Here is a 16,573-nt window from a genome sequence, read left to right on the forward strand (position 1 = left end):
CACCCAGGTGCCCCCAAGACTCCATTTTACTTATCCAATTCATACCTTATGTATCTTTACATTAAACCTCCCCTTCAGTCAGGCTGGTCTCCTTACTGCCTTGACACTCCTACATACCCCTACCCCATCCCACCAGTGTGTGTGTGTGTGTGTGTGTGTGTGTGTGTCACAGAATAAGCAAAAACTGCAGTTTTTGCTTATTCTGTCTTTATGGCCTCAGGCTATTTTCCCCAAATGGAAACCCCTCCTCATCCTTCTGTATCAGTCAAACTACCTACTCTTCAAAAATAAGATGAGCCTACCTCTTGTATAAAGATTTTACTAAATGGTTCTCCAAGTGTCGTCCTTAGACAGCTTGCATCAGATTATCACCTAGGATGGTTGTTATAAATGTGAATCCTCCATTCTCACCTTAGAACCCATGAACCACAACTCCTGGAAGCAAGGCCAAGGAATCTGCATTTTAGAAGGGTGTTTACGGTACACAGTGCAGTCTGAGGGTGCTGTTACCTGGTAACTTGGGACACAGCCCTCTCTTTTGCCACAGACCCCCATTTTTCTCTTGAGTTGAGACCTATGGACAGGCATCTCTGAGTATTCTACGAGGATTTCCTGGCTCCCAGGTCACTTGTAGGCCTCTCCCAGAGAAGCTCTGTTCTCCCCTCCACCTTCCCCCCACACGCCCGCCCTTGTGGCAGCTCATTAAGGAGGTCCTGCACATCTGGAATATAGGAGGGCTGCAGGCCTCAAGTCTTCAAGTCATCTTTATGGCCACTGACTATACCTGAACTGAGAAGCCAGGTTCCAAAGGCCAAAAGTGGAGCAGACTGAGGGCTGGGAGTGTGAAGTGAGAATTAGGGGCACAGCGGGTCTACCTGACAGGAGTGAATATGTTTACCCACCTGCAGAGAGGAGAGCTGAACCGGAACACCAGCCATGGCAGTCTCCAGTAGAGTGGAGAACTCCTAGGATAAGGAGCTCTCTGCTGACCTTTCTCTTTTTTCCCCAGGGTTTCTCTTGTCCCATCAGGGATCCCTAGATATGAGCTAGGTTGGAAGATGAAACACAAGGTCTAGAAATTGAATGTTGCCAAGTCTACCTCTGTTAACTAACTGGACAAATAGCAGTTCCAGTGGGTGTCCAGGAACTCCAGCCTTGAGTTAGAAAACAAGGAGAAACATACTGCAAGTTCTTTCTGGCTGGAGTTTGGTATTCCCTTTGTCTTCTTAGTGAGGCGCCTCACTGCATTTAGGAATTGGATTCTGTGCCTGTGCCTGTGTGTGTGTGTGTGTGTGTGTGTGTGTGTGTGTGACCAATTAGTATAACCAGCCTCATCTTGGATTGAAAAAAAAAATCCCCAGATGGAAGTAATTGTATTCATAAGCCCTTGTATTTTTAGAATGCCTTTTCCAGAAAGCTCAAAGCATAGCACTCTGTGGCATAACCTCGTTTGTTCCTGGACAATCTCCAGGTATTTGGTAAAGGGGCAGCTTCTATAATCATTGTCATTTTACATTTAGAGGATGGAGAAGCTTTGTGGGTTGAAAAGGTCACACGGCATTGGCGGCAGATTTGGCAACAGGATACTCAGCTTCTACTCCTGTCTCTATCAATGATTTCCAGACAGAGGCCCCCAGATTAATGCTGTGATGGCTGTGTAAGCAGCACTTGTGGAATTAATTAAAAATATAGATTCCTGGACTCCCTTTCTCTGGAGATTCCAACTCAGTAGGGCTGGGGTGGGACCCAGGAATCTATATTCTCTACAAGCATTCCAGATAATTCTGATGCGCTGCCAGCTCTGGAAACTAATACTATAGACCATATGACAACCACACGATCCACCTATTTCCTCCCAGAAATGTCTTCGACTGCAACATGACTCTTTAATATTTTTCATCTTGCCACCCACCCTCAAACCTCCCCAGGCCTCCCGGCTCAGGCCAAGAAACATGCTGAGTCTGCCAAGAACACGCTGCTGACCTGGAAGGGAAGCAGGACCTCAAACAAAGAGAAGAAGGAAATCCTGGAAGCCCTGATCATGCTATACTACACCCTGGGGGTGGCCTGGCTCCTACAGAACCGATATCCTTCCCTTCCTAGTGGGGTCTGGTGATTGGGGCCTGGGGCCACCTGGGCCTGCTGGATGGACTGTCTCACACAGGAACCGGGAGATCTACCCAGGCTTCAAGGCTCTGTTGAGACAGACAGGCACCCCCCGCCCCCCAGCTTCTCATCTCCATTTATAAAGGTAGGAATGTTCCTCCTCTGTCTATTAATAGGAACTCTGAGTCGAGCCCTGGGAGGGATGTGGTGACACATCCCCTGCCAGTTGAAAAGTTTTCGGCATCTAGGGCGCCTGGGTGGCTCAGTCGGTTAAGCGACTGCTTTTGGCTCAGGTCATGATCCTAGAGTCCCAGGATCGAGTCCCACATCGGGCTCCCTGCTTAGCAGGGAGTCTGCTCCTCCCTTTGACCCTCCCCCCTCTTGTGCTCTCTCATTCTCTCTCTCTCAAATAAATAAATAAAATCTTTAAAAAAAAAAGAAAAAGAAAAAGAAAAGAAAAGTTTTCGGCGTCTGTCCTGCCCTTCATCGAGCACCCTGAGAAGATCAGTGTTAGCAGTGAGGACGCAGGCGATGTCAGGAAGAGGGAGAATGGGTGGGTGGTAATTTAAAGCACTGTTGGTCAAACGAGGCTGCACATTTAATCCCCTGGGAGCTTTAAAAATTATTGCTGTTTGGGTCCCACCCCAGAGATTTTAATTTAGGAGGTCTGGGGGTGCATCTGTTTATTGAGATTTTTAGAAAGTCCCCCAGGTGATTGTAACATGCAGCCAAAAACCTCTGATTTAATGGACTCTTGATCATTTTTGTTTTTCTGAAATGCTGTTGAGAATACTGCCCATGAAGCTGGAGGCCAAGCAAAATAGACAAAAGAAATAGTTCTCTATCGCCAGGGGGGAACTGTTACTCTGCGAAAAGCTTGTGATGTTGACAGCCTTTTGGTACCATGTCTACTTGAGAACTGTTAAGGGCGTTTCATGTTCATGAATGATCATATACACAGTTGGAACGATACAGAGATTAGCATGGCCTCTGCGCAGGGGTGACACACACACATGTAAAGCATTCCATATTAAAAAAATTAATCATGAGTCTTCTTTGAGACCATGGGTCCCCAGTTCTCTCCTCTTTACACATCCCCCTCTCCACTCTTTTGATCTTGATGCTCAACTTGCAAAAACTGATCTGTGGCCTTCCTCTGTTATGCCCTTAGAAGGGGCTATTGAAAATGTGGGAAATAGAAGGCAGTTTGGGAATTAAGGGGATTTTCTTTCCTGCTGTTTGCTTCTTGCCAAAAACCTGCTCTGCTTGGACTTTCTGAATGATCCAGAAAGTCCCTTTCAGCAGACTTAGTTCCTCTCTTTTACCATTCATAGGAACCAAATGGGAAAACTGCATGGCTCTTGCCAGGCGGTGGATGCCTCCACAGGAAATGTAGCCTAGGGGGTGCAGTTTCTGTTACACCTCCCCATGCTCACCACCCAGCCCAGCCCTGGATTCAGGCTACCGGCATGGGAAACCTGGGGCTCTTGTTCGTTTTCTAAAGAATTCTTGATGACATACACATAAGGAAAATTAAGAACACAGTAAAGTGCTCATTTTCAAATTCTGCTTCATTTTCCCAAGGGGTTTGCTTATCAATGGCTGTCCCTGGGCAATGGGGGAGTTTGTGTGCCTGGCCTTTTCCTTGACTGTTTCACTGGCAGAGAGGCTTATTTCAACCTGCAGAAGGCAGAGAGAAACATGAAGGAGCTGAAAGAATTATTTAAGGGAAGTGTTCGCAAATCCCAAGTCTCGGAGAAAGACCTGACCATTGCTTTAGGCAGGTAAGATCTGGGCTTTGAGAAGCTTAGGCTTTGTGAATGAGGCCTGGAATTACATGATTGTTCTGTGTGCTCTTTATTTAAGGGGAGAAAAAATACTCATGGCAAAAAAAAAACCCCAAGCCTCAAATGATGTAAAAGAGGCTTGGGTTTCCCAAACGCACACCCCATGGTCTGAGCTTTGTGTGTGGTACCCTTTAATCCTAAAACACCACTGAGGTAGTTGGCACAGTTAGAGTCTCATTAGACAGAGGGCAGGGAAAGCTAGGCTGAGATTAAACAAACCGTCCACGGTGACAAGCTTTAAGTGTTGGATCCGTGGTCTGAACTCACGGACTCCTAGCCCTATGCTGCCTCTCACACTTACTCTCAAATTATGTCTTTTTCTGAATCGCCACCCACTTCTGTCATTAAGTATGATATCTTAAAAGACAAGGAAAGAACACTATGTGAAGACCGTTTATTGGAGGCCCATGGAAGCTATGCACAGCATGTGCATTTTTAAGGAAAGTTCTGTTCCATATGGAAACCAATTACATGGGATTTATTCAAGCCAGAACAAGCCTTAGCTGTTTTGCAGCTGAGTTAGGTATCCTCAGAGAGAATCACGATATTTACATACTCTTGGGCCCATCAGATTATTGGAAGAAAAAAAGAATAATAAAAGGTTTACTATTCCCTAGGCTTTTATAAAATATCTTCAGATCCTTGAAAGCAATCTGTTTCCAAAACTGTAAGCACTTGACATGGTAAGAAAGGGGACTGAAGGGTAATTAAGTGAAGTACACGAGTCATGTCTGCCTGCTCTAACCATGAATCTAGAAGTCAAATGGGAAATGGTGGGGAGGTATTGGAATGCCCAGAGCTAAATCTAACGATGGATGTAAGTCCACAGGCCCATAAATTAGAGTCTAGTGAATGTCTGTTGCTGTCACATGGGTCAGTGGCTAAGGTTTTTGTGCCTTATGTGAAAGACAGCCTTGTTCCTTTTTCAGAATAAATTCTAGTATATATTTCATTCATTCATTCTTCAGTATTTATCTAGTATCTATTTTGTACGTGCACTGTTCTAAGTGTTGGAACATTTACTAGGTATAACTATATCCGAGACACTAGTCTAAGTGCTTCACATAATTTATTTAATTCAATCCTCTATTACAAGCCTATGAGGTAGATATTTTTATTTTCATTTCACAGATAAGAAAATTAAGGCACAGAAAGAGTAAGTGGAAGAGCCAACACGTAGATGGGGCATCTGAACTCATAGCTCACCTTCTGTACCACATCGAGTTACATTTCATAATGAACAAGTATCTAGTAAGGGCAAATCCCTTTTCTCGTTTTAAAGGTGGGGGAAGATAAAGTGTGATTGTGTAGGCCAGGCAACTTGGCTGATATCTCCCTACAGGCTCTTGATGAGAGGCATTTTCATTCTGTAACCTTTACTATTATGGTCAAGGGCAATAGTGGTCTGATTGATCAAAATGTTTTGGTAAAGAATTGTCAGATAATGGGCCAGTACTCTTTTGATTGTTAAACTGTAACTTGTAGAATGCCTTATCTAAAATAATTTTATACACACATATTTTTTTTTTCAATTTGGGAATACAAAGATGGAAGCAAGAGGTGAGGGGGAGTGATAGTGACTGTATATCCACTGTATGTTAAGTGATTTCATGTATAAATTTTAATCGAATCTTCACAACAACCTTGTAAAGTAGGTATTCTTACCCTTGTTTTATTTGGAAGGAAATATAGGCTATTAGAGTTTGACTGTAAAGCCAATAACTTGTGAGAAACGGCTTTGAACTACCATGTTCTTCTCCTTGTATCTTACTGTCTCTAGAGGGATAAACCTGAATGGGATGCTATTTTATTCTCATTTTTAAGAATTATATTTTGTTTTGGAAGATTTGAAAATACAGATATGAAGAAGAAAATAAAAGTTAGTTTTAATTTCACCCCCCAAACATAACTGCTATGGACATTTTAGTTAAATATAGATATAGATAGATAGATACACATTTTAGTTGGATAAAGATACATAGATGGATAGGAAGATGGATCTGTCGGGGTCCATTTTAAGTACAGTTGTATCACTTTTTTAAGCTTAGCACACTTTTAATTTTTCCCCATATTATTTAGTCTAAAAAGGAAGCATGATTTTTAAAGTCTGAAGTATTTTATTGTATCACTTGTCATAATTTACTTAACCACTGCCTTTTGGAAGGGATATTTACATTGTTTTCTCTTTCCTCTCTCATTTTTAACTGAGGAGGAATAAACTAAACTAAATCAAATAAGACAAAGCAATAACTTTGCATTGGTCTGAAAGAGAGGGATCCGGAAGTAATAAAAATTTATTTTGATTCTAGAAAGTCTGTGTTTATGGGTAAATTATCCCACCTTGTGAATTGCTGGAAGCCATTTTTTCCATTTGCTTTTTAAATAAAATTAGACTACAGCGTGCTATATTAATGGAAGTAAATGGTAGTCAGTGGAATCTGGTAGGTGAAATGCAGGTTAATAGGAGCTTGTTTATAGCAAGACTGGATTTTTTAGCTAGCCACTGAGGTGATTGGCCTATGAACGCCAAATTATTTTGTTCTTAGAATCAGTTCCTTTTCTGTCTGCACAAGTAAGGCGCCTCTCTGACTTTGCATCTTTGTCCTTCTTCTTATAGGGCCTCCTTGGCTATCCACAGATTGAACCTCGCTCTGGCATACTTTGAAAAGGCAATTGGCGATGTTATTGCTGCTAAGGGTGATAAGACTTTGGATCTGGTCAGTCTATATGAGGAAATTGCTCAGATTGAGCAGCTGAGAAGGAACCATGATCGGGCCATCCAGTACTTGCAGCAGGTTGGTGCGTTGGCTGGAGCCCTAGCCTAGAGGCCATATTTGGCCCCAGGCCATATTCCCAGGGCCAGGGATCCTTGGGGTTTTCAGAAGAATGAGGTGATAGGATGGATTTCCTGCCAGATCCACACAAGAGCCCTTCCTCAACCTTAAACAACATGGGTAGAGAACACTGACTCATGGTGGGTGTCTCTGCTCTTTGACCTGATCTGAGACCAAATTTTGTGCGGCCCCGCCACAAGGCCTCCGCTCATTTCTGTGGGTGCTAGGAAGAGGTAACCAAGTGAGTCTGCTCCAGGGAAAAAAGCCATAGGGGCAACCAAACTTAAGTCTTTAGCAAACACAAAGGGCTTTTTTTTAAATGAAAAAAATCATGATATTTTGGTGTAATGCTGTCATTTGTCCTCTAGGCCAGCCTAGCTGTTTGTATCAACAAGTCTAAACTTAAACTGACAAAAGCATGTTTCACTTGGAGGTAACTAATTTGACAAATGCCCAGGGGAAGACAAAACAAAACAGGAAGGAATGTTGAGTCTATTATAATGAAAACAGTGTAGGGCATTTTTACCTATCACGTACTTGGAACTTCCCTTGAAACTGCTTGTTGAATTGACCTTTTCTCTCCTCAAATGAGAACCGTCTTGTGGCTTCAGGTATCTCCCAAAGTCAAAAGTGGATCAAAATAGCTGATTTTGTTGCTATTGCACGTGCAATGCAATTCAACAGTATATGTGAAAACAGGCTGATACTATAGCAAAGGCATTGCAGATAATCCCACGATCCAGTTATTAGAATCATACAGTGGAAAAATGTTAGGGGATGCTGCTCTGTAAGCAGGGAGTCCACTGCTTACAGGGAAAGCTGTTTGGTTTTTGTATCCAAGACTTTGTGTAAGCAGTGGTCAGATCAGAATAGATAAATCAATATAAAACCAGTGTTTCCCAACAACAAATAATAGTTAACATTTATGGAATGCTTTTACTGTGTGCACTTGAGGATGTAGTTATTTCATCCAAGCAACAACCCTATGCCGTGGAGGCATTATTATTATTTTATCTCATTTTACGGGTGAGGAAACCGAAGCATAAAGAGTCACAACTAATTCAGCTGAAGTGTTAGCTAAGAAGTAGGAGAGCAGGGATTTGAACTTAGAAAATTTGAGCCCCCAGAGCCTGGGGGCTTAACAACTCTGAACTGTGTTAGCTCCACAGGGTTGTCTGATAATCGCTGGAGCTCCTTGAAATACCTCATGGTGTTTGACCTGTGAACTGTGAAGCATGGTGATTTTTTTCTTGCTGGTGGGTGTGGACCAGATGGTTTCTCTCTTTTTTCCCCTTCCATTTTAGTGCGAATGATAATAGTAATAAAATCTTCACTTCTCTCATGCTTATGACATTCTAGGTGGTATTCTAAACACTTTACATGTATTAATGCATTTAATCGTTACAGCAACTGTTTGCAATAGTCTTTTCTGAAATTCCTATTTTATATTTGAAGAAGTTAGTGACTTGCCTGATGTCATAAGTAGCTGAGCTGTGATAGGAACCCAGGCAGTGTGGCTTGAGGATCCATGCTCAACTCCCCTGGATTTCCTTTGATAATGAACCTTTGAGGGGCTGAGCTAAAGTTGTGATTGTAATTTTGCTATGAAACTTAAAAAAAAAATAATGGCTAATATTTATTGAGGACTTACCATGTGATGGTACTATGTATGCCCAGTGCTCTGCATGTATCATCTCATTTAATCTTTTCCAAACCCTAATCAATGGAAGCTGTATATTTCTTCTACAAGTGAAGGTGAAGTGACTTGCTCAAGACTCACAGCTAGGAAGTAGCTAGGACTCAAACTCATCTCTCTTGTAACTCCATGATTAGGTACATACAGCCCTCAACCAGCAATTTCATGAGAACGATTAGAAAATCCTCAGTGAAACACTGTCATTTGGGTACTTACTTGATCTGTTTTTCTCTATTCCAGGCCTATTCTATCTGTGTTTCTTTGTTCACCGAAGTCAGCCCCCAAACTGCAGAGGCAAGCGCATTACTAGCCAAGGCTCATGCCATGTCTGGAGAGGCCCAACACAGGGGTAGGTAGAGGGGGTAGCTTGCAGTTATCATCATTTCCCATGGGAGGGAAGCACACTGGCAATGGTCTATCAATATGGACGGATTATAATCAGCTATTCATGACTGTGATGGAAAAATTAGACTGGACGCCATTTTGTACAATATCATTTACACATGAATTTAAGCACAATATCTCCGCAAATTAGTTGGAACATCAAAACCAATAAAATCATCTGATTTCTATTTCCTTTATTCCCTTAGAACCTCAGCAGAATTCACCTGCATAAAGAGTAGAGAGCTCATACACGCTATGAATGTGACCTGTGGTGTATCCGTTGATGAGGAAATCCAGTGATAAAAGACATAACATTGGCTCCTCCTCCCCTCCTCCTCCATTCTCAACCTCCTTGACTTTTCCTCTGGCTGACAAGAGAGAATGTTTGTAGCAGTTAGAATTTTCATGACCTATACTCAAAAGTGAGGTACTGGGGGGTTCTGGAGGAAAACCAAGGCATGAATTAACCCATCAGCAATAGTCCTTTCTCAGGCAAGGTCATCATTTGGGAAGTGAGTAGCTTTGGGAGAGACACAAAAGAACTGGTGAGGAAGGACTGCATGCCCTTTTCAGCTGCTGGATCAGATTAATGGACACTAATGCATTCAGTGGCCCATCAGGAGGAATTTGGGATTTGTGAAGAATATGATTTAAACATTTAAAAATGTTGATTTTCTCTGCTTATAAAAGGAATCCATTTAGGTGTACATTATTTTCTAGTCATATATGAAAGAGAGAGAGAGAGGAAGAGGAAGAGAGAATTATAGGGAAAGTTTTGTATCCTACTTTTTTCTACTCTTCTATTTTCCCATATCATTAAACAATTTTGTTCAGTTTTCAGAAGTTATTTGATATTTTTATTATTGTTTTCTTTAGCATAAATGTTCATTGAAGACTTCCTGATTCTGTGTTTTCTAGCTAATCATCTTGCTTCTTTAAAAAATTTTCTTGTGTATATTCACAGTATTTGTACTCCATCTATATGTTTGAATTTTTTTTTAAATAGTCTTCATGGTTATAACATGTTTAGTCTTTATGTGAGTATGTAAAAATTTTGTTCATATAAGAAAATTTTATGCTTCTAGAGTTGGGAGATTCTAAGGCCACCTTGTTCTTTTCTTGCATACTAATTTTTAACTTTAAAGAAGATTTGGATCTTCACCTACTATCATTCGCTAAATTCCAAATGGATCACATTTTAACATCAAAACTGAAAATTATCCAGAAGGAAATTCAACACTGGAATCAAAATTCCTAAAATTAAAAATTGGAGGAAAGAAGAACTTTCTGAGCACATGAAGTTATACTAGAAAAGAAGAGGTTGATAGGTTTAATTATAAAAAGATCTAAAACTTACGTCTGTCACAAAATACCATAAATAAAATGAAAAACAAACAGTGTAATCCAAAATGAACAGATAACTCAAATAGGCCCTTACTTATTAAAAAAAAAAAATTTGTAGTTAACTTTCTGAGAAAGAAATATCAACGTCCAAATGATGTCACTGGGTAATTCTACTTAACATTTAAAGAAGGATTAACACCCATCCTACATAATCTTTTCTGGAAAATTGAAAAGGAGGGAACATTTCCCAACCCATTTTATGAGGCTAGCAGCACCCTGATACCAAAACTGGGCAAAGACACTACAAGAAAAAAACAAAACACAACTATAAAACAATGCCCTTCATGCACATAAATGCAAAAAATCCTCAAGAAAATATATAACAATGTATAAAAATGAATAATACACCATGATCAAGGGGAGCTTTTTTCTTGAGAATATCAGGCTGGTGCAGTATTTAAAGCTGAATGAATGTACTCTACCATATTAATAGTCCAGAGATGAAAAGCACATAATCTTATCAACTGATGCAGAAGAAGCATGTGACAAAATGCAACATCCTTTCATGATGGAAGGGGAACTTCCTCAATCTGATAAAAGGCATGTGCAAAGAAATACAGCTAACATCATGCTTAATGGTGAAAGAGTGAGTTTTTTGCTCTTAAGATCAGGAACAAGGCAAGGATGTTCATTCTCACTTCTTTCAGTCAACATAATACTGGAAGTCCTAGCCAGTGCAGTAGGCAAGAAAAAGACATACAGCTTGATTGATCTTGTTTTTAAATTTATCTCTACACCCAATGTGGGGCTTGAATTCATGACCCCAAGATCAAGAGTCACATGCTCTACCGACTGAGCCAGGCAGGCGCCCCTGAGACATACAGCTGAAAAGAAAGAAAATGGTCCTCATTTGCAACAATACAGCTGTTTCTGTTGAAAATTCCAAGAAATCTACAAAACTCCTAGAACTAATAACTGAGTTTAAGGTTAGCAAGACCACAGAATATAAGGTCAACAGACAAAACCCAGTCATATTTCTATATATTAACAGTGTACAACTGGAAACTGAAATTTTTAGAAATACAACTTACAATAGCCACCTCTTCCCAAATGGAACAGATAGGTGTAAATCTAACAAAATATGTACACTATCTGGGTGCTGAAAACTACAAAACCCTCATCAAAGAAATCAGAGATGGCCTAAATAAATGGAGACATAATGTATTCATAGATTGGATGACATACAGTAAAGTTGTCATTTTTATAAAAATTGATGTATTGATTTAACACAAATTAACAATCAAAATCCCAGCAGGAATTTTTGTAAATACAGACAAGCTGACTCTAAAATTTATATAGAAATGCAAAGAAATTAGAACAGCTGAAACAATTTTGAAAAATAATATAATTGGAGAAATCATACTACCTGATTTAAGATTTATTATAAAGCAACAGTAATCAGGAGAGTTCAGAGTCACTGGAACACAATAGAGAGTCCAGAAATAGACCTGTATAAATATGGCCAATTTTTGGCAAAGATGCTAAGATAGTTCAGTGTGGAAAGAATAGTCTTTTCAACAGTGGTTTTGGAACAGTTGGAACAATGGTATTCGCATGCCAAAAGAAAAAAGAATAAAAAAACCCCACTTTCATAAACATACACAAACATTAACTCAAAATGGATCATTGTCTTAAATGTAAGAGCTAAAATTTCCATTTACAATAGAAAAATAGGGAAAAAAATAAGACTAAGCATTACATAAAGAAAACAATGGCCAATAATCACATGAAAAGTTTCAATCATAGTAATAATGAAGAAATATAAAACAGCAAGGATACCAAGTTTCTATTAGATTGTCAACACTGCAAAAAAATGATAACATTTAGGATTGAGCCGTGGTGGGGCCTGGTTAGTACTTGGATGAGAGAGCAATTTGATACAAACTCTCTGAACTGTAATTTGACAGAATGTTACACATCTTAAAACTATACGTACCTTTAAAATCAAGTTTTCACCCATCCTCTGTAAAAATTTTTTAAATATGAAAATCTCTAGCATTTGCCAGATTATGGGAAAACAGTTCTGCTCATTCATAGACGGTGGGTGTGATAGTATAAATTGATATGAAATTTGCAAAACAACATGATAATACCTAGTAAAATCAAAAGGAAACATGTATAAGGATGTTCAATGTGGCACTGTTTGTAATTACAAAAAAAATTAGAAACAACCTAAATGTTTATCAATGAGTGAAAGGAATATTTGGTATATGAGTGAGAGGGAATTCTGCGGTCTTTAAAAGAATTAGACTTTATAAATAAAAAGGGTTAAAAACAACAGTATTAAGGAGAAAATACCTTGCATTTTTAGGACATAAAAAATACTATTGTTTATAGTTACATACACTTTTATATATGTGTATATATATATAAACATGACAAATTCGCAGAGTAGGTGAAACTGCATCAAAATGTACATCACAATGTAAACAAAGGTAGAGACTTCCAGCTTGGCGTTTGTGAAGAGGTCTGTGGATCCTTTCAACACACACACACACACACACACACACACAAATTAAATAAAATGGTCAAAAACAATCATTTGAGGGCACTGGAAATAAATAAGCAGACAACAAATTGCAAAGCATTCTTGAAAAACTGCTAGAGTCTTGGGTAAAGAGAGAGTCCTCTTGGCCTTTTGGCCTGAGGCTGCTCCTACCCACTCACGGCCCCAGCTCAGTCCACGAGAAGAGCAATTTTATCAGAATGGGGCTGAGAGAACCAGCAGCTTTGTGGCAGAGGCATCAGACTCCATTCAGAGCAAGGGGCAAAACCCCACAGATGCATCAGGTAAAAGTGGCAACCTCAAAAAAAATGAGGGAAAACCTGCGTATTTGGTAGCCTGAAGTTGCTGTGCTGGTTTGTAGGAGTTCGAGGCCGCTCAGAAATGTTAACAGGAAGAACCTGGAAATGAGAGAGCCAAGAAAAGGCCACATAAGCCCCCAGCCTGCTGGGAAATGACATACATGTGCAGGGAAGATGTGGAAAATAATAAGCAAAGGAGACTTGAAATGCAGCAGAGTTTGAATGCACACCCCCATCTACATACAGATCAATCGATAGACGATGGAAGACAACCTCTTTCTAAGTCAGTCACTTGGGTCAACACTAAGCTATGCAGGCAGAGGGGTAATCCCAGGAATCCAGACCAAAATTTTGAAAAATAAACGTTAAAACACAAGCAAAGACTTAGGTCTCTAGTCTGGCATGTAGGAGCTTGGAAGTTGTCACTGCATCCTAACAATAAGTAAAAAGCTGAACAAACTGGAAACTCAACCACTCTTCTTAGATCTGGCAGAGAAGTGAGGTCACAGGGCAAACCACTGCCCCTGACACTGGAGAGACAGATGAATCCAGAGAACCACAGTTTGCCTGAGCAGATACCTCTCTCAACAGGAACCAGTACTGGGTAGGAATACCTGACCGGTAACTGATACATTTCTGGAAGCCAGGTGTGGGCAAGACAGAGAGTTAAAAATTCCAAGTACCCAGTCATAGGGGGGGTTTCCACAGTTTTATGAAATTTACCTCCAGGAACTTGACCAGGTTCTCAAAGTGAAAATGGAGAAAAATGCCCCCTTGCTTCCAGCAGGGAGAGGGGGAAAATATCCAATTAAAAATATGCCAGAGCTTGCTGCTAAACAAGGTCTGTCCTCAAGACACTATTTTACCAGAGCCTAAGCTACTGGGGTTTTTTTCAGAGCCTAACCAGCCTGGGGGAAGAAAATACCCAACTTCAGCCCACTCTAGCCATCCTGTCCCACCTAAAGGAGAAAGGGACCAAGAGGCACTCGTGAGGTTCACAAGGCAGAAGCACAGGCTCACCAAAACACGGAGAGCTAATCATAGGACTACAGAATGCTTTCTCCCCCCAAGCCCCACCTCTTACCACCAATTACTAGAGGCCTATTTAAAGTTTATTTTACCCAGCACATCGTGTCCACCTATCAAGAACAATTTTAAGTAAAAGGCAAAAACAAAACAAAAGAAACCCCCAAAACAAACAAAAAAACAAACCTAAAAAACCACACCGTTTTTGAAGAGACAAGACTCAGATATAGTAGGGATATTTGAATGCTCAGACTGGGAATTTAAAACAACTGTGTGATGTCCAAGGGCAGGAGATAGACGTCCCAGCTCAAGATTAGTGAAAGAGACTTCACCCTTCTTCTTCTTCTTTTTTTTTTTAATTCTCTTTGAGCCCTCAATGGATGGAATGATGCCCACTCACACTGGTGAGAGCAGATCTTCTTTACTCGGTCTACTGATTCAGATGCTAATTTCTCTTGGAGACACCCTCACAGATACACTCTAGAAATAATGTTTTATCAGCTATTTGGGCATCCCTTAGCACAGTCAAGTTGACACAAAATTCAGCATGACAAGTCCACTCCTTGTCAACTTGATCCTTACATGCATCTCCTCAAACATACTTAATCTCCAAATAGAGATATAATTGTGCCTAATATGGCATAACTACCCTGGGTATGACTGGAAATGTACTAGTCCCTTTCCTGGAAGAGATAAAGTCCTTCAATGATGTTTACTCTTCTGATATCCCATAACTTGAAAACTAGGATGTAAAATTAACAATACTTAAATACTGATATAACATCAATATGTCTTCTGTTACATGAAAAGGGAATAAAAGAAGAAAAATAAGATATTTGCTTAATATGTGCATATGTACACGACAAGCGTATTCATAACAAAATGAGGAAATACTCATGACAGTTACAGTCCTCAGTTCTGTAAGTGGTCATGTGGTTGTAACTGCTCTAAACTACCTTTTCCTACTACCCATTCTGGGTTCCCATTGCCTTTAACAAACACCTCACCTGGTAATTGTTCTTTACCTTGTGGGATGACCAAAACCTTCATTCCTGAAGGTTCTGGGCCATTACTAATCCTGCCTGGATTGGGATGTTGTAATGTTCCATTGACATTAATCACAGGGCATAGTAATATATGAGACGCCATCTTAGAACTACTAGATGGAATCTCCTGTGTTGCAAACAGGTGTTTTCTTACCTCTGCTGCAGAGTAGTGGTTCAGTTTCTCCTTAGTAGTCAGACTCAGTCATAGGAACTCCTTTTCCTTGATTCAGGGCATGAGGAGCCCAAAGAGGCCAGCTGGCAGTCTTCACTTCCAGTTCAGTGGAATCATTGTTGTATCTCCTGGGGGAAGCCTTCCTCCCTCTGGAACTAAGACCTCTAGGCCAGTAGAGAATCAAGTTGTGGGAACAGGAAGCAAAAATTGTGCTGGTGGGTCACTAGTAGTGAGTGGTACTACTTATATTTCCACCCCTTGATGTCTAGACCTGTGAATCCTGGCTATTGGAGGAATAACACCATATGTTGGGTGCTGATCCAGAGTATATACAGCCTTCTGGAGAACTCGAGCCTTAACAAAGTATCGCTCCCTAGCAGGCACTCTAACTGTCTTCAAAAGACCATTCCACCATTCTATCAAGCCAGCTGCTTCAGTACGGTGGGGAACATGGTAAGACCAGGGAATTCCATGAGCATGGGCTCATTACTATACTTTGGCTGTGAAGTGAGTTCCTTGATCCAAAGCAATGCTGTGTGGAATACCATGATGGTGGATGAGGCATTCTGTAGGTTATGGATGGTAGTTTTGGTAGAAGCATTGCATGCAGGGAAGGCAAATTTATATCCAGAGTAGATATCTATTCCACTTAAGGACAAAATGCTGCCTTTTCCATGAAAAAATGGTTCAGTGTAATCAGCTTGCTACCAGGTAGCTGGCTAATCACCCCAGGTAATGGTGCCAAATCAGGGGCTCAGTGTTGCTGTCTGCTGGCTGATTGGGTCCTCAGCCATGGCTCTGGCAAAAAGAAGTCCTTGTTGTCAAGCTCACTCCTGGTATCAAAATCTGTATTAGTCAGGGTTATCCAGAGAAATATAACCAATAGGAGTGAGGGGACTACTGGTAAGTCTCAGAGTCCAAAGGCCCAAGAACCAGGAGCTTCAATATTTGAGGGCAGAAGATGGATTTCCAGCTCAAGAAGAAAATTCGCCTTCCTTTGCCTTTTTTTTTTTTTTTTGAACTTGGTGAGGAAAGCTCTTTACTTGGTATACTGATTCAATTGTTCATCTTTTCCAGAAACACCCAGAAATTGTTTTAGCAGCTGTCTGGGCATCCCTTAGCCCAGTTTAGTTGACACTTAAAATTAGCCATCACAAATGCTGTATGTGGACAAGGTTGTATGGGAAATCTCTGTACCTACCACTTAGTTTTTCTGTGAATACAAAACTGCCTTGAAAAATAAAGTCTAGGGG

The 16,573-nt window shown here is 40.5% G+C and overlaps 1 protein-coding gene and 1 non-coding gene across 2 annotated transcripts in view; both read left to right on the forward strand.

Moving 5' to 3' along the window:
- Positions 1-16,573, forward strand: part of LOC118006344 (tetratricopeptide repeat protein 23-like) — a 42,328-nt gene that overhangs the window by 15,944 nt on the left and 9,811 nt on the right. The window contains exons 5-8 of the mRNA XM_034998963.1: positions 1,929-2,085; positions 3,765-3,890; positions 6,571-6,748; positions 8,724-8,832. Coding sequence (XP_034854854.1) covers positions 1,929-2,085; positions 3,765-3,890; positions 6,571-6,748; positions 8,724-8,832 — 570 coding nt within the window. The remainder of the gene's footprint in view (positions 1-1,928; positions 2,086-3,764; positions 3,891-6,570; positions 6,749-8,723; positions 8,833-16,573) is intronic.
- Positions 3,039-3,141, forward strand: LOC118006446. The gene has a single exon (XR_004678075.1). It is a non-coding gene; the product is annotated as a U6 spliceosomal RNA (small nuclear RNA).

This window comes from Mirounga leonina, unplaced genomic scaffold (genome assembly GCF_011800145.1).
Source record: "Mirounga leonina isolate KUSES-001 unplaced genomic scaffold, KU_Mleo_1.0 Mir_96, whole genome shotgun sequence".
NCBI classification, from domain to species: Eukaryota; Metazoa; Chordata; class Mammalia; order Carnivora; family Phocidae; genus Mirounga; species Mirounga leonina.